Below are 17,957 nucleotides of genomic sequence, written 5' to 3' on the forward strand. Positions count from 1 at the left end.
TAAGCTCGGCAAATTTATCAAAGTCATGCACATCTCATTTTAACAAACCTCAACTTCAAAAACGTTTGGACCGTATGTGAAATGCTAATAAAAACAAAACGCAGCGAATAGTTAATTCTGTCTCACTTGTATTAAAATTAAAAGAAAACCTGTACAAAAACACAATATTGTTTTACTTTATGACTTTTGGAGCTGTGTTAGATCATCTTTTCCTTTCACATTTAAGATTAAGATTAACCTCTTATTCTCCAGGGTATATTTTGGTTTGTCCATCTGAATTTACATGACCAAATCGTAAGGCAAATTATTCAGTAACTGCATGAAATAAATGTAATTTTTTAATTTTATTTATTTTTAAAAGCTCCCCTCAAATTAACAGAACATGTGTTTTATGATACACATATTGCTATATGCTTACAATTTACTGCTGAGAGCCAAAAATCTTAGACGCTCTGTGTATTATTTTATAAAAGTAATGTTTACAGAGCAGATCACTGAAGAGACGCCATCTGTTTATAGTTTATAGCCCAGATTTGTGGAAAAATGGGTCGACTTTCAGTAGAAAAAAAATTGTAAATACAGCTTCTTTTATTATAAGGGTTTAAAATTACATCACCCATCTATTTGACTGGAGAGAAGACAGTTACAGCTCTCATACGACCCCCACCTTTTGAATGTAGCTTATGAAATATGAAAGTTATGAAGAATATGATGAAGTGTGTTTTAGAACCACCGGTGGTCTCAAGGAGTTGAAGAGGTTAAGAGACTCTCGTTAGTCCCACCACGGGGAAATTTCACCTCCGCATTTTAACCCATCCATTGCAGTGAAACACCACATACACACTAGTGAAGACACACAGCGGGCAGTGAGCGCACTTGCCCGGAAATGTGGGCGGCCCTATCCGCAGCACCCGAGGAGCGGTTGGGGGTTAGGTGCCTTGCTCAAGGGCACTTCAGTCACAGTCGGCTCAGGGGATCGAACCAGCGACCTTCCAGTCACAAGACTGGTTCCTTAACCTCCAGCCCACGAGCGGACGGAGAAAGCTCCTCTATCAGATATTAAACTGATAAGAACAGATGCTACGCTTGATCTTAGCCAAAAGGCAGAGAAGCGATTTAGGTACTGAACAACTGATCCAGTTTTGAAAGCAGAATTTGCCATTATTCCACTGTACGAGTCTTCAGCTGCACAACCATTCCTCTGTATTTTGCACTTCATAAACGTGTGACATGTTTTCAATAGGAGACCAGTCTGGACCCGCGCTCTCTGATCATGCAGCCATGCTGTTGTAACATGTGCTTAGCTTGGCGATGCCTGGACATCTCCGAAAAAGAAGCTGTCTAAATGCTGTTTTTGACTACATTCATATTACAAGAATGAGGTGGCACACACGATGTTTTTTTACCCTAATGTGACTCAGATCTGATGTTTTCAGGGCTGTGTGGACACAAATCTGACTCGGATTTGAAAAGATCACTTTCATATGTGGTCGTAGATCGGATACGTATCCGATTCGTGGCCGCGCGACCTTAATGTGACACTCAGATCGGAATTCATATGCTTTTTTCCCACTGCGCGTGCGCCATCATTCAGCGTTACCATGGCGGCAGCGCCGAACAGAAGTTAAAGCCTGTAAACGGTGGAAAAGCAGCTCATCTCACCTTTTTCTCCTTCGTCTCGCTCTAATAATGAAGCTGAGAGCTGATCAGAGTTAATTATCTTCTCAGCGAAGCTCGTTCTGCTCGTTAGTTTGTGTTGATTCATTTCAGGACGCCGGTTCGTTCACATTGACAGATTTGAATCTCTTACCTAAACGAGTGTGAACCATCGTGTCAGAGAGATCGGATTTGAGCAATGAGGCTTGTAATGTGAACATAGCCTTTGTGTTAATGGTGCCTTCAGAGATGAGCCCATGCTATTGGCACTAATATACCCCAATGCTATAACAAACCCTGACTTTTGAACTTTACTCTGTAAACAATGTGGATGGTCCTTTCTGTTGGCCCGAGAACATGATGTCCATTATCTCCAAAAACAATATGCATCACTCTATTTCAGCTTGAGCCCAGAGAATTCAGCAGCGTTGGACGCTGTTGATGTATAGTTTCCTCTGTGCACAGCACATTCTTAACTTGCATTTATGGATGCAGCTAAGAACAGTGTTTGCCAACGGTGCGTCAAAACATCTCTAAACCCCTCCATCACAGAAGCATGGCAGTTGTGTTTTTTAGCCTCGCCCTTTACGCACAGATTTCTCCAGACTCCTTAGGATGAAACTCTTAAAATCCATGCAATTCACTTGTAAAGGAGTGTTGCTCTTATAATGTTGGATTATACATATTTAACATAAATAAATAGCTGATATGGCAAAACATTAAAAAAAACTTTTTACATTTAAACCTGCTTACATTTAAATACAGGTTGAAGTGGATATACTAATCCCTGCTTTCTGTTTTTGCTTGCATTTCACATTCTGCCCCAACTTTTTTTGGAATTGAGCTTTGGTGTTTCACATGAGGACATACACTCACATTTTTGCCAGCGTCCTCTACAGCCTGGTCCAGTTCTGCTTGGATCTTGGCATTCAGGTCATCCTTCTCCACGCACATTACCATCAGATCGGTTAACCTTTGCTCACGACTCTCCAGGGTCTTCAACAGCAGCCATGCAGTCCCACAAAAAAAAACAAAACTTTTTTTTACTGCCAATTATAATGTAACGGCCGATTAGACCTCTGTGGTTTTCAACTCCAGTCCTCAGGCCTCCTGGCATGCAAAGCCTTCGGTATTCTCTGCCTGGATCAGCTGGGTCTGGAGCTTAAAACCACTGGTCTAACTTACTTAGCTTCACACGAAGCCTAACCTACCTCATAACTATAATCATAAACCTAATTCTAAAGCCAAATTCTCTCATTCATTTACATAACAGATATATGGCCTTACAAGTACAGAATAAATGTTAGGAGTCTGGAATTTCTAAGCCTTCAAGAATACATGTAAGCAAAGCTGGCCCACAGTAACACACTTTGATGCTGTAGAAATTCTTCCTGCAGTCTACCTTTTTCATTTCCTCCAACTCCTTTGACAAGTTGCTCTGAGCGTCCAATTCTGTGAAAGAACAAATAAAGTATTACATTTTGAACTGTTTCTCTTCATTGATGTTAAAGCAGAATTCCACCAGTTTCTCAAAATGTCTGCTTAACTAAACAGCCAAGATGTAAACAGTCAGTCATTCAGAGTGGTTTGACGTGAAGGGTCAGAGACACTTGGGATCAGAATTATTCACAGTGATAGTGATAAGAAACCAGGCGTCTGAAAGCTTCCTAATAATAATAATAATAATAATAATAATAATAATATTAATAATAATAATAATAATAATTATCATCATCCCTGGGTCCCATCAACACCAGTGAAAAGAGATCTGAGTAAGCTTCTCTACAACAAACCATTTCACATCAAACCACTCTAAATTACTTTGTTTACATCTTAATGATTGAACTGTGGCGGGAAAAGAATTTGAAAACTGGGTGGATTTCCCCTTTGAGTTGAAACAAAGTGTAGCTAATGTGCAACAAACACAAGCACTGCTGCTTTACTCCAAAAGTGGCTTTTTAGAGGTAAATTAAAACACAGTGCTTCAGTAAAAACCTCTATTGTTTGTCCTCACCAATCACAGAACGTATTAAAAGCCCCAATTTTCACCTTGAGATTTGAGCATCAGCTGTTTCTGCGTTTCACTGAGCTGCTCTGTCAGTTTTATGACCTTTTTCTCCAGAATGCTTTGGGCTGCAGAGAGCTGAGAGTCAGAGGTCACCAGACAGGACTGAGCCGCCTCAGCATCCTGCCTGATCCCTGCTAGGTCGCAGCACATGGAATCAAGCATCCCATCCAGAGATGGAGGCTCGCTCTCCTGTAAGAAACAGACAGGCAGGTGTGAAATACCTCTAGAACATACAGAGAAGATGGAGAAGAAGGAGACAAGCACTCCGTCCAAAACCACAACTACAACCCTACACAGACTATACTAACGAACCCTGTTCTTAAGGTGGCGTATTTTCAACATACTATTTTGTATGATAGTAGGTAGTTCTGGACGCCACCAAAGAAGAGGAAGATAAAGACAAAGAAGAAAATAACCAAAAAATAAAACAAAAACACACACACACACACACACACACACACACACACACACTTCACGCAAAGACGCGAACGTAGACCCCTTGAGCTACACAGACGGGGTTTCACGTGTAGTTGCGTTCAAAAATGTGTCAACGCATTCCATAACGCAACACAAGCAGGGGGCGCTAAAACAACAGCCAAGCCTGACCAAGCGTTCTCGTACCACCAGCGTGTTTTGTCAACTGCCACAGCAGACGAGCAGTTGAGTCTCGCGCAAAGACGGCATAAAAATATGCTTAATTATCTCATTTCCAATCCAAGTGAAGAGGTAAAGCAGCTCACTCTCCTCTACTGCCCACGTTTAGCTGTTGAGGCTGTGGGAATAACAGTAGATCCCTCTCTGATTTGTCCTCTATCACCCCCTTCAGTACTGAGTGTTTTAACCGTGAGAACGCGCTGAGAGTTTGTACAAAACGCGCTGAGAGTTTGTACAAAACGCGCTGAGAGTTTGTACAAAACGCGCTGAGAGTTTGTACAAAAGGACCGAACGTTTGCGGTGCGTTGGCCGAACGTTGTTGTTATTTACGTTCACGTCCTCTCTCTTTATTTCGGGCCTTACTAAACAAAACAGTTAAAACATAGTGACAATTCCAAACTTTTACGAGTTTCTTGGAATATTACCTGCTTTTTGGCCTCTTCACCACCATCACAATTAGTGTCTTGAGCAGATTTTCCCACCAAACTTTTGAAAATTTCCAACCGTCGCTCACACCTCTCCTCGACAAGCTCCCTCTCTTTGGAAATGCGATCACTAGAGAGCAAGAACAATAGAGAATATCCCCATAGGACAGAAGAATAAAGGCATAAGAGATAAACAAAAGTACAAAAGAAAAGACGGACATCAAATCACATATGTAAACATATCAATTGCTCATTCTAAACACCGCTTTATATGGAACTCTTACTTGTAATCTGTCTGCATTTGGGTAAACAGCTCCGAGAACTCTTTCGTGACTTCCTCACGTACACGAGACTCCAGAGCCGCGTTTTCTGCTTTCCACGTCCTCAGCTGTTCCTGAAGATCCTCCAGCAACATCAGCTGATTCTGACATGAACAGAATAAAAGCATGTAAATATACAAGAAAAAAAAATGTAAACAGCAAATCTGTTGACCCACAACATCAACATCTTGCTTTAACAGATCAAGACTCATCTCCTAGAACTAAAATAAAAATGATTAAAATTAGGATCTAAAGCTCACCTCATACGACTCTTTATCCAGTAGCACTGTCTCTTTCCCCTCATCATCAGAGTCTTGCAGGGTGTCCTCCATGATGCTCTCCTCTTCCTCCTCCTCGTCCTCCTCGGAGTCTGCGTCCTCCTTGACGTCCTCCAGACTGCGCTCCCAGCGCAGTAGAGAAGTACGCCGCGACCCCCGCTGTGCTGCCTTATTGATGATGAAGGACACCTCCCGTGCACTCCTCTTCACCACCAATGGGAGGACGGTGGCAGTGGTAAGGACCACCACCTAGGAAAGGAAGGAGAGGATAAATAGAAAAAAAAATGAGCATTTGGAAAGAGACTGATTTCAAATCATAGGGCTGCATTCCAGCCTATTTGTGACATTATGCAGTATTCTGTAGCATTATATCATGCCTATGTCTGACATAATTCAAGACTGTATATCATTTTTGTGTTTATTATTTAATCAATGTTCTCTCTCTACAATATGATTTATGCAAATACATGCAAATACATCCTGACTGCTAGCCACTGATCTATAGGCTTGTAAGTACAATTAGTAGTGCAACTATTACCTCAGTTGTTTTTGTTTTTTTTTTACCCTTTTAGGCAAACAAAAGAAGCCAAAATAAGGTGAGGAATATAACTAGCTAGGCAGCTACCTTTTTACTCATCCTGCTCATCTGAGGAGTCATTTCTGTAGTTCGAGTAATCTGTTCTCTCCTTTTGTAGTGATTTACAGTTACAGGTTTCAAAAGATATTTGGCCTCCTAGTAAGTGTGTTAGTTAACTGAGCATTCAACAACCAACAACAAAAGAAATAATAATAATTATAAAATACATTTTCCTCAAAACAGCCTGCTTCAAAAACCCAAACCTATGTTTTTGTTCTTCAAAGTTCCTCTCACCCTTAACACGCATTATCAGAAGGGGGTTTTCCTAGCGTTTAAACCGGAAATTCTCGCTCAAGACTACTGCGGCTCTGCTGTAGGATGTGAGTAAGAATGTGTACAGATGTAGCGCTGGTTATGTTTTCCACTTTGGCCAAAGTGCATCTTAAAGTTTCATCTCTGCAACAGTGATTTCTCTATGGTGCAACAAAACAGCCAAAGCCATACTGCCCCCAACGTGTAATGAATACTGTCAGTATGTACAACTCATTATATTACAGACCATACAGAACAGTTCTGTTTATAAGTAAATTAATATAGATTTTTGCTCATAAGAAAAATGACATTTTCCCTAAAATCAACCTGAACAACTAATCACCGCTGTTGACCAATTGCAACCCTACTGCGGCACGAGATTGCTTTACAAATTCTGAGAGCTTGGTGGGGGGGTCGGGGTGGGGATTACACAATTTGTCAGGTGAAGTGATCCGAATACACCAGTCAGGTTTCAGTCAGATCCCCCATATCAAGTCTTGCCGCATTCCACGAATGCTGATCACCAACACATTCAACTCAGACTAGCCCCCTGGCCCTCAGTGAAAGGGAGGACTTTCTTGCACTATGTAACCTGATGGGTTTTGCAGGTTTAACCTCTTATTCTCCAGTGTACATTTAGATTTTTTCATCTGAATCTACATGACCAAATCGTAAGACAAATTATTCAGTAACTGCATGAAATAAATGTAAATATTTATTATTTTTTGTAAAGGTTCCCCTCAAATTAACTGAAAATGTGTTTTATGATCACACATATTGCTATATGCTTACAATTTACTGCTGAAAGCCAAAAATCTGAGACGCTCTTTGTATTATTTTATAAAAATAATTTTTACAGAGCAGATCACTGAAGAGACGCCATCTGTTTATAGTTTATAGCCCAGATTTGTGGAAAAATGGGTCGACTTTCAGTAGAAAAAAAATTGAGCATTCAGCTTCTTTTATTATAAGAGTTTAAAATTACATCACCCATCTACTTGACTGGAAAGAAGACAGTTACAGCTCTCACATGACCCCCACCTTTAGAATGTAGCTTATGAAATACGAAAGTTATGAAGAATATGACGAAGTGCGCTTTGTAACCACCGGTGATCTCAAGGAGTTGAAGAGGTTAAAAAAATAAATAAAAAGACCCTCCCACAAACATACCTTCTGTGCCACAGCAGAGAACTTGAGCACATTGAGGGTCTCGTCATACATGGAGGCGCACTGGTTGATGTTGACAATCATGCCAGCCCTTCCTCGGCCAGTGAAGTAGCCCTGCAGGTAGTGTGTGAGCTTGCTCTCTCGGAACGGAACGTGGTGCCTGGGGTGGGACAGAGGGAGACAGGATACTGCAGTTAGGGTTTCATGGTAAGAGAAAGATACAAGAGGTGATATTTATTTGAAAAATGAGGAAAGAAAGCTAGAAAGCGTGAATACCTGGCCTGCTGACTGCCTTTCAGAGCATTAATGCATTTGCCCAGGCTGAGTAGAGACGTGTTGATGTTTCCTGCCTCTTTTAGGCGTTCTCCTTTATTCTGCGTTTTGCCGCATCTCTCGGATCCTGCCAGATCACACAAGGACAGCCTAAAACAATAAAACAGGAAAGCGCATTAATCCTTGCCTCCCAAACACAAACAAGCAGTTATAAAGACAACAATCGAGCATAGATTATTGGTTAATAAGCAGGTGTTAGGATCGTGAAGAGACGGCAGGTCCTGTGATATCACAAACAAGATTACTGTTATATGACAGAAGTTAGATAAATATATTTGCGGTGGTGAAAAACAAAATATAAACACAATGGATGCACAGTTTTTTGGGATAATATATTTGCTCGCAGCTTGCAGATTATTGTAAGAGTGCACTTTTACAATGTTGAATGCTCCAATACCCTTAAAATGAAAACATTTATATAAAAGATTTTCAGGCAGTCCTTATTTTTGCTCTAATCATATCATACTTGGGGCCCAATCCCATTTCACCCCTCGCCCCTACCTCTTAGCCCTCAGCCCTCCATTTTGCATGTTCACGTCTAGGGGTAGGGTGTCCCAATATTTGTTGAGATAGAGGTGTGGGGTGAAGTGTTGGGGCTACATGACCCTCCAAACGGAGGTTTTTCAGAGACTCCAAAAAGAGAGTTATGAGAAAAAAAAGAAAAACCGGCGAGATGGAGAACAAGAGACCAAAGAAACCCACAAATGTGAGAATTTTCTCTGTTAAAAAATTACGATAACCACTGTATTATCTTAGTTTAATGTTGTTTCAGTGCATTATGGTCCTTTTCTTCATAACAAGCATTTAAATAAATAAATAAATAAATAAAAGAAAAATCGCTTGTTCTCTGCTAACGTCTTGGTAGCTAGCTAGCTAACTTTCCCGTTCCACCTTAAATAGTCCAGCAGTTCTAACGCCTGAAGCGCCAGAATGTAGCTGCTGTACCATTTAAGGTGGAAAGGGAAAATTCGAACAAGAAGCTGGTGAATATCTGACTTCAGCTTCATATCACTGAAGAATTAGGGGTGGGTGATAATAAATAATTGCCCCCCTCTTTGAAGGCATATGATGCCCTAAATGTAACTAAAGCCCAGCAGTGAGGAGCTGAACTTTACCCTCCTCTGCTGTCACTGCAGACTGGCCGGGTTGCCTACAGAGCAGCGCTAGTAGCTGTTAACGAAGTAATGCTCTTTTTATTTGAGGGTCCCATTTCAGAGGGAAGATTTCAACCACTACCTGTTGTGACTCAGTTCTGAGGGGCAAGGAGACACTTGAAAACAGGGGTAGGGGTAAAAATAAGGAATAGGATTGGGCCTTGAACATACGGGCATCGTTAGGCCCTTGTGTACATGCATCTAAGCACAGAACCGAATTATGAATTTTGTGAACTGTTAGACCCCCAGCGCTTAGTGATAATGGGTTAACTCACTCGCTGACAGAGTGCACTCTGGGTATGCCCACATCTTCAATCCGCAGAATCCGCACAGAAAAGATACTGTGGCTAAATAAGAGAGAGAAAGAGACAGAGAAACAGATCCATCATATCAGTTCAACATTATTTAGTCTTAAATAACAAAGCAAAGAGAAGAGACACCACTATACGTACCTCCTGCTGGACAGCTGGTTGAGCTTGGTGGAGGAGATGCTCTGGTTCTTTTTGCCCAGCTTCATCACTTTAAACGCCTCATCAGCACTGTTCACCTGCACCCAGCGCAGATCTGAAACGCACAAAACACACACGCTCCCTTCAACACTCATGAAAATCCAACATTAAGCAGAGATGGAAAATAAGGACAATTTTTTACGATTTCACACTGATGTTTAAGATCTTATTCTTTACTATTTTGTGAGTTTATGGTGCAGGTTTTGCTTATGATTCCTGCAGCTGCACATTTTTTTCCTTCCTTTTTATTTATTTTTTTTTAAATCTCAACAAATCCATGGACCAGCTGTGTTTTTTTATTTTTACTTAATATTTTACCATGGCCCAGCTGGCCACTGTTTATTCAAAATACGCCAAAACTATGACGGCAACAAATAGGCACAATACTTAAACGATTTAAATTATTGTAAATAAAAACATTATTTTATATAAAACAATAGACAGCATTAGCTGCAGATCACTGTTAAACCTCTTTACATATCCCCAGTGTACAGCATGTTTTTTTTAAAACTGCCCATTTGCTTCAACTAGACACCTGATGTCTTTATTTATTTATTTTGGGCACTGTCCCATAGATCAGAGGTCACTAATAGGCGGACCGCAGTCAGAGTCCGGACCCAGACACCGCCCTATGTGGACCTGGACCTATAATCAATAAACTATGGAGAATTATTTAATTTTGACAGGGTGGTCATATTTTAATTCGCGTAGCTTTTCTAGCCTTTACGGTACCGGTTTAGCGGCCCAGGAGACTCACAGACCAATCGCATGCGTTGTAAATATCACACGTGATGCTACTCAGCCAATCAGATCTGTGCATTATGATAAGCACTAAGACTCGAGTGAGTGATGCACACACGGGAGGGACGAGGCGAGAAACAGCAGTCAGAGAAGAAAGTGAGTCAGAGGGAAGTTATTTCACATGGCATGATCTAAAAAGAGAAAACTGACAATAAATGTTGTTGAAATATGACAACTGGACTTTATTTGATTTGACATTCAGTTGTTGACTGTATAAGATGTTGATATACCTACTAGGCTACTTTAGTAAACAGTATATGGCACTGAATCATGATGCAAGTTAGACGTTATGATGTTCCGGATCTTTGCTTGAGGAAATTTTCTTTGACTGGACCTTACAGAATTTTAATTTAAGACCTCTGCCATAGATCACTGCAGTGCATGCTGGGAACTGTAGTGCAGCTCATAGTGAAACAGGCTAATATTAACACAAAAATGTGAATAATTTTCCAGGCCGAATAGGACAGCAACACGGGCCTGACTTGGTTCTGTCTATGAAATGTGCAGCTCTGGGAGCATCATACATACAGAGTTGCCCCAAAAAGTATTTGGACATTTTAATCATTGGTAAGCTTTACTGAAGTTCAACAAAGTTTAACAAAATGATATTTTTAAAGAAAAGCACTTTTAGCGCAGCATCAAACTGATGGTAGAGTCTTTGTGTGAAAAAAGCCTGCAGAAGAATTGCAACTAGATTGCATTAAGGATACTGTAAGGTGGGAACATCAAAGTCTGGGGCCATTTTTCATACAGTGGTGCTGGTGAGCTTGTTCTTCATTGATGGGATGAATTCAAAATGCCTTTGTACACTTCTGAGTGCAAACCTGTTCAAATTACTCAAACGGTAAATGTCAAAAAACAAGTCTATACTTTTAGACAGGCCTGTTTAAAATAAATTCCACTTGGAGATTTTTTTTTTCCATATTGTAAAAAAACATAACATGTATTTAAATACAACTGGCACCAAATGCAGGAGACTAGTTTACCTTTGATGAAGGAGTTTCCTTTGATGTCCTGGCAGAGACGCAGGTTGGTCCTCCGTGTTGCATTGCTGGGCGGCTGCTCGAGTAAATCGTGTATGTTCTCATTGTAGATCTCACAGAAGGACACCCACACGGAGAACTTGGTGTGGAGGTCCATGTCCAAGCTAAGGCTCCTCTCACTCAATGACCCATCCAATTCAGCCAACTCTGAGCCCAAAATATATGCAGTTAGAAGAGGAACCAATACAAACAAAGGAAAACAAATTTATTAACAAACAATATGCCTCTGCACCTTCAAGTGTCTTGGAAGTCAACAGGCTAGTCATACTTTTCTGAGCATCATTCTGAAGAGAGAGGACATTAGAACTACACACAAAATCTCAACAATTAGCTATTGAACTAAATGCAGGTTAAAAAAAAAAGAAATACAGGGTGATTCAAAAAATTCATCTGATTTCAAAATGATTTATTTCACTTGTAAATCATCACAGATCAATGCAGTGAAACTGTAAATGGTTTAAATGAGCTTAAAGTTTATTATGTAATTTTACAAGGTCTCAGTATGAACCTCCTCCAGCTGTACAGACAACATCAACACCATAGTCAAACTCATCCCATACTGGATTGAGCGTGTCGGGTGTCGCTGCACTCACGGCTCTTTCAGTGCGATTTCGGAGATCATCCAGTGTTGTGGAACCAGCGACGAACGCTCTGAGCTGTTGGAGCTTCACTGCCCACGAAAATCACACTGCACAGTTATGACGGATTCACTCTTATTGAAGTGGAGAACGCAGAACGCTTTCTGCTCAGGGGTCTCATCTCCTCTCAGACTGAAGGGAGCCATCTTCCAGTGACGGTCAGAAACTCTACGACTCCCTCTTTTAATTGGATTGTGATTGGTTCCTAGGCGCCGCTTTGAATTCAGATGAATCTTTTTGAATCACCCTGTGCTAAAATACTGTGGTCCTTTAGCACCGCAATTTGAAAACCGTGATTTCCGGCTCACCTCCTTGAGGAGTCTGAAGAGGTTGCGTTTGCTGATGGCCTCCTCGACCTGCTGCTCCTTGGTGAGCTTGAGGACGTCCTGGCACCTCTGAGGCTTCAGGCTCATCTGTGTGAAGATTCGACCCTCCAGATTGCTAAAGATCATGTTCAGGGAGCGTGGCAGGATGCCCATGTCAGTCTCTGGCCCTGGAGAGACATCATTCCCAAGTATAATCTTATTTACAATATGATAATGAACAAATTAAATTAAATAATTAAATACATCACACTGGTTTTCATTCCACTTAAGAGCAGGATCTAACGACTGCATGTGTTTGCAGTAACAACTTTCAAAACCAGAACAAGCAATGTTTCTCCAAAAGACGTTGAGTTCCTCAGTATTATTTATGGGATTGCTATTAAAGAACTGCACTAAGTCAGTTAAGGCTAAAAAGCATGTAAGCGGAAGACCATACAGCACTAATATGCGGACCGCAGTCCGAGTCCGGACCCAGACGTTGTCCTATGCAGATCTGGACCTATAATCGATAAACTATGGAGAATTATTTAATTTCAACGGGGTGGTCCTATTTTCATCGGCGTAACTTTTCTAGCCTTTACGGTGCAGCTTTAGAGGCCCGGGAGACTCACAGACCAAACGCATGCGTTGTAAATATGACACAAGACGCTACTCAGCCAATCAGATCTGTGCATTACAATGAGCACTGAGACTCGAGTGAGTGACGCACACACGAGGCGAGACACAGCAGTCAGAGAAGAAAGTGAGTCAGAGGGAAGTTATTTCACATGGCGTGATCTAAAGAGTGAAAACTGACGATAAATATTGTTGAAATGTTACTGAACTGGACTTTATTTGATTTGACATTCAGTTGTTGACTGTATAAGATGTTGACATACCTACTAGGCTACTTCAGTAAACAGTATATGGCACTGAATCATGATGCAAGTTAGACATTATGATGTTCCGGACCTTCGCTTGAGGACATTTCCTCTTAATGGACTTCACTGAATTTTAATTTAAGACCTCTGGCATATTGAATGCAGCTGCAATGGACTGTCTCTGTTTCACTGTTGATCAGCTGCTGCTCAAACTGTCTGAACGTCTCAGTGCCGACCAGGCTTGTTTGCAGTCACTTACCTTATTGTCAGTATTATTCAAATTATTTGCTAGGTGTTAGACTGACAATTAACGCAGAATTCTTTAACGTTTTGCTTATTTTGGCCAAAATATTCAGCCTTTTTTTCCCTCAAAACTTCCAGTGGCTGAATTTTAGATAAGACCAACTAATATTTCTCAGTAACGAAACCAAGCAAACAAAATAAAATTAAATATAGAAGGAGAAATCATTCAGCAAAGCCACAGAAAACTCCATCAAAAACAAAACGAAATGCTGTAAAATGCACAAACCTAAAAAAGTGAAGGTCTTTCCTGCATTTGTGACTCCATAAGTGAAGACCAATGAATTTCTTCCTTCCAGCACATCTCTAACGAGACTTTTCACCGTGCCATCAAATATGTCTTTCTGTGAGGTATCAGGCCCAAAAACCTAAACATTAAAAGATTACAGGTTAAAACTGGACCACAAAACCATTCCGATGAAAGAAACCACAAAATTACAGCCTAATTAGACCAAACAAAAATGCTGTTTAAACATCCCTAAAAAATTAAAGCATTTTTTCAAACATAGAAAAGGTACGTATCAAAAACAAACTGTTAAACATAAAACCCTTTAAAAATGTGATTTTTCCACTGCACCTCCGTTTACCTGAGAGAACTGAAAGCGCTGTGCGGTTTGGGGGACCGACTTATCGCTCAGCCTGGCAGAGAGAGACGTCCTTGGTGCCTTAAGAAGCACCGTATCGGGAGGCTGGATGGTGACACAGTCCTACAGAAAAGATAAATTAATTAACACAAATGTAAAGGTGTACTTTGCATTACTTAGTTCTCTACAGCAACAACATAATGTGCAGTGCAAAAGTCAAAGACCACCTTTCATTTACCTAATTCAGTCAAAAGTTTTACATTTTTCAGGAGATATTTTAAGATTAGATACAAGATAATCCATTTGCATAATGAAAAGGAAAGTCCCAAGAAAATAAGTGATAAAAAAAACAGGAGTATTAAAAAAATAGAGAAAATGGAACTCCTAACAACCGTGCAAGACCTGGTAGACCACCAAAACTGTTCCCATCAGATCAAGTCAAGTCAAAGTTCATCTATTTAGAGCTTTTTACAACAGGTGTTGTCACAAAGCAGCTTCACAGAGAAATCCGGGTCCAAGCCACCAAGAGCGTCGCCAGTGGTAACAGTGGCAAGGAAAACTCCCTAATAGCAAGAGGAAGAAACCTCGAGAGAAACCAAGACTCAAAAAGAGGAACCCACTCTCCTCTGGTCGATACCGGATAGCAAACAAAATATTATATTAGAATATAATAAAATATTAGAATACAAAACGGGGAAAAAACAGATCTACTTAAAAAATAAATAAGTGAATAATTACTTAAAGCTTTCATTATGAGAGAGAGGAGAAAAATCAAGCTCCACTCTTCGTTCAGATCTGAAAAAAAAAAATCAGATCCTTCCACTGTCAGAAGACAATTCAGCGCTTTGGGTCTGAAAGGATGTGTAGCTGATAAGAAGTCATTACTGAGGAAAACAAGAACAACGGCAGAGCTGAGAAACAGACAATGCAAACTTCTAAGACTAAACTTTGGAAGCTCTTTGGAAGAGGGAAAAAAAATGTCCCTGCAGATTTCTTTAAAAACTGAAAGTGAGTCTCCTGAATACAATGATATAATAAAAAGACATTATGTTTATTATTATGTTTAGTTGTTGAGGCTTCTGGGTAACTGAACGTCAAATATATTTTATATTTTTTTCCTGACGAATAACTCGTACTCAACGGTTGTTTTACTGAAAATTAAATGCATGAAGTGTGGTCTCTGATTTCTGCATGGTGCTAAATAATCACTTAAGTGTGCAGCAACATTCAGTCAAAACAGCTTGTTCCACATCCTTTAATTTACCTGTGATTCTCCATTATCGAGTTCAGCCTGTGAGAACGGTCGTATCCGTAGGTACACCTGCAGAAGCTCTCTCTCTGAGCCGCTAGAGTCCTTCAAAGAAATACCAAAAAAACAATTTATAAGAAAAGAAATACACAATCTTTAAATATGACAAACATTTAGTCAATTTAGTACAAGCTGTACTAATAAGACACAGCCAAATGATGGAGCACAGGTCCAGGTACCTGGGCATCTGCTATTTCTGTCAGATCTGAGTTTAGATCTCTCCTCAGGTCCTCCACAATGATCGATTCAGTCCTGGCCACCTTATCGTTGAAGCACGATTCCATCATGGTGCTAAAATAAAACCAAAAACAAAGAGGAGTCGAAAATCTTTCGGTAAACGTATCGTTACTTCTACAGAGCCCTGCCGGTGACGTCCCATATAAATAAATAGAACGCGTAGCTACGCCTTATTAACGTGTGGGAACAAGATCCTAATGCATGGCCGTGACTTAGTAAGGCATGGGAACGAGATCCTAATGTGTGACCACGACTTAGTAAGGCGTGGGAACAAAATCCCAATGCGCGCCACGACTTACTAAGGCGTGGGAACGAGATCCTAATGCGTGGCTGCGACTTAGTAAGGTGTGGGAACGAGATCCTAATGCGTGGCTGCGACTTAGTAAGGCGTGGGAACGAGATCCTAATGCGTGGCTGCGACTTAGTAAGGTGTGGGAACGAGATCCTAATGCGTGGCTGCGACTTAGTAAGGCGTGGGAACGAGATCCTAATGTGTGGTCGCGACTTAGTAAGGCGTGGGAACGAGATCCTAATGCGTGGCTGCGACTTAGTAAGGCGTGGTAACGAGATCCTAATGTGTGGTCGCGACTTAGTAAGGTGTGGGAACGAGATCCTAATGCGTGGCTGCGACTTAGTAAGGCGTGGGAACGAGATCCTAATGCGTGGCTGCGACTTAGTAAGGTGTGGTAATGAGATCCTAATGCGTGGTCGCGACTTAGTAAGGCGTGGGAACGAGATCCTAATGCATGGCCGCGACTTAGTAAGGCGTGGGAACGAGATCCTAATGCGTATATTTGACATACTGACTCAAGCAAAAGCAGCTCCCAAAAATAAAAATAGTAGGAGAAAATCAAAATATATCAAATCCAACATAAATCAAGTACAGAGTTCCTTACAGACTTTCAGCAGATCTTCTTCAAGTACAAACAGCATCTATCAGCACAGGAGCGGGAAAAAACATTAATATTCACCAGGGTATATTTTGGTTTGTCCATCTGAATTTACGTGACCAAATCGTAAGGCAAATTATTCAGTAACTGCATGAAATAAATGTAAACTTTTATTTTAATTATCTTTTTTGTAAAAGCTCCCCTCAAATTAACAGAACACGTGTTTTATGATACACATATTGCTATATGCTTACAATTTACTGCTGAAACCCAAAAATCTTAGATGCTCTTTGTATTATTTTATAAAAATAATGTTTACAGAGCAGATCACTGAAGAGACGCCATCTGTTTATAGTTTATAGCCCAGATTTGTGGAAAAATGGGTCGATTTTCAGTAGAAAAAAATTGTAAATTCAGCTTCTTTTATTATAAGGGTTTAAAATTACATCACCCATCTATTTGACTGGAAAGAAGACAGTTACAGCTCTCATACGACCCCCACCTTTAGAATGTAGCTTATGAAATATGAAAGTTATGAAGAATATGATGAAGTGTGTTTTGGAACTGGAGTTGAAAAGGTTAAAATTGTACACAAAGGAGCTGTTAGTGACTCAAATGGAGCAAATAAAAGAGGATTTCAAATTGAGCTTATAAAGGAATTTATCAGACAGGACTATAACATTTAAACCTGCAATTAAATATCTAATAATGAAGTTTAATTCAGCTGTCGTGTGTTGACGATACGGACAGAAAGCAGGGTTAACGTTGCAGTAACGTCACACCTGAAATTAAAGCTACACAGCGCTGTTTATGTAACGCTGCAGCTAAAAAAACAAAGAAAACTGTCGGTTAATAAACAATTTATCCGGTTTAACCGTATCAGTATTCAGTCTTACAGCCTGAGTCCTTCGCTTCCACTGTATTTATCAAACATTTAGCGCCTTAGCGAGCCACACTCTGACAGAAGCGGCCAGGTTAGCTCCGTTAGCAGGTCGAGGCTAAGCTCGGCTTCGGCCGCCCCGGTTAAGGTGGAGCGGAGAGCTGGAAGCCAACCTCGGCTTCGTTTTAGTGGGAACATCGGCGGGTTTAACACACCTAAAACAGCGTTAGTCGGCCAGCAAAGCAGCAAGAGGACAACAGCAAAGCACGCGTCACTGATGTACGAGTTACTCAGCTACTTACAGGGCTTTCAGTCATAACACCGACCCGCGCGCTGAAAACTCGGGAAACTCCGAACCGGCTCGGTTTTCTCTCCGCAAACTGTCGCGGTCTTCTATTCAAATTCGGCCAATCAGCGAAAAGAGGCGTATGACCAAGACCAGCGCGCCTGCGCATTCGTCGGCATAGCAACGGCGCAACATTTTGCGCAGACATCTGCATGCAAGAAAGAAATAAAAAAGAAAGAAAGAAAGCAAGAAAGCAAGAAAGAAAGAACAAAGAAAGAAAGCAAAAAAGAAAGAAGTAAAAACGAAAGAAAGCAAGAAAGAAAGAAAGAAAAATGAAAGAAAGCAAGCAA

At 40.7% G+C, this 17,957-nt stretch overlaps 1 protein-coding gene and 1 pseudogene across 1 annotated transcript in view; both read right to left on the reverse strand.

Moving 5' to 3' along the window:
* Positions 1-17,707, reverse strand: part of kif20ba (kinesin family member 20Ba) — a 66,120-nt gene extending 48,413 nt beyond the window's left edge. Inside the window, 18 exon segments of the mRNA XM_036594060.1 lie at positions 2,533-2,652; positions 3,059-3,108; positions 3,706-3,913; positions 4,804-4,933; positions 5,088-5,227; positions 5,384-5,650; positions 7,461-7,617; positions 7,734-7,880; positions 9,220-9,291; positions 9,397-9,508; positions 11,241-11,444; positions 11,530-11,581; positions 12,244-12,428; positions 13,651-13,789; positions 14,009-14,128; positions 15,270-15,359; positions 15,494-15,605; positions 17,624-17,707. Coding sequence (XP_036449953.1) covers positions 2,533-2,652; positions 3,059-3,108; positions 3,706-3,913; positions 4,804-4,933; positions 5,088-5,227; positions 5,384-5,650; positions 7,461-7,617; positions 7,734-7,880; positions 9,220-9,291; positions 9,397-9,508; positions 11,241-11,444; positions 11,530-11,581; positions 12,244-12,428; positions 13,651-13,789; positions 14,009-14,128; positions 15,270-15,359; positions 15,494-15,601 — 2,301 coding nt within the window. The 5' untranslated portion in view covers positions 15,602-15,605; positions 17,624-17,707.
* LOC118824241 lies at positions 1,004-1,116 on the reverse strand (annotated as a pseudogene).
* Positions 17,708-17,957: the final 250 nt, after the last annotated feature.

The sequence above is a fragment of the Colossoma macropomum genome, unplaced genomic scaffold (genome assembly GCF_904425465.1).
Source record: "Colossoma macropomum unplaced genomic scaffold, Colossoma_macropomum, whole genome shotgun sequence".
NCBI classification, from domain to species: Eukaryota; Metazoa; Chordata; class Actinopteri; order Characiformes; family Serrasalmidae; genus Colossoma; species Colossoma macropomum.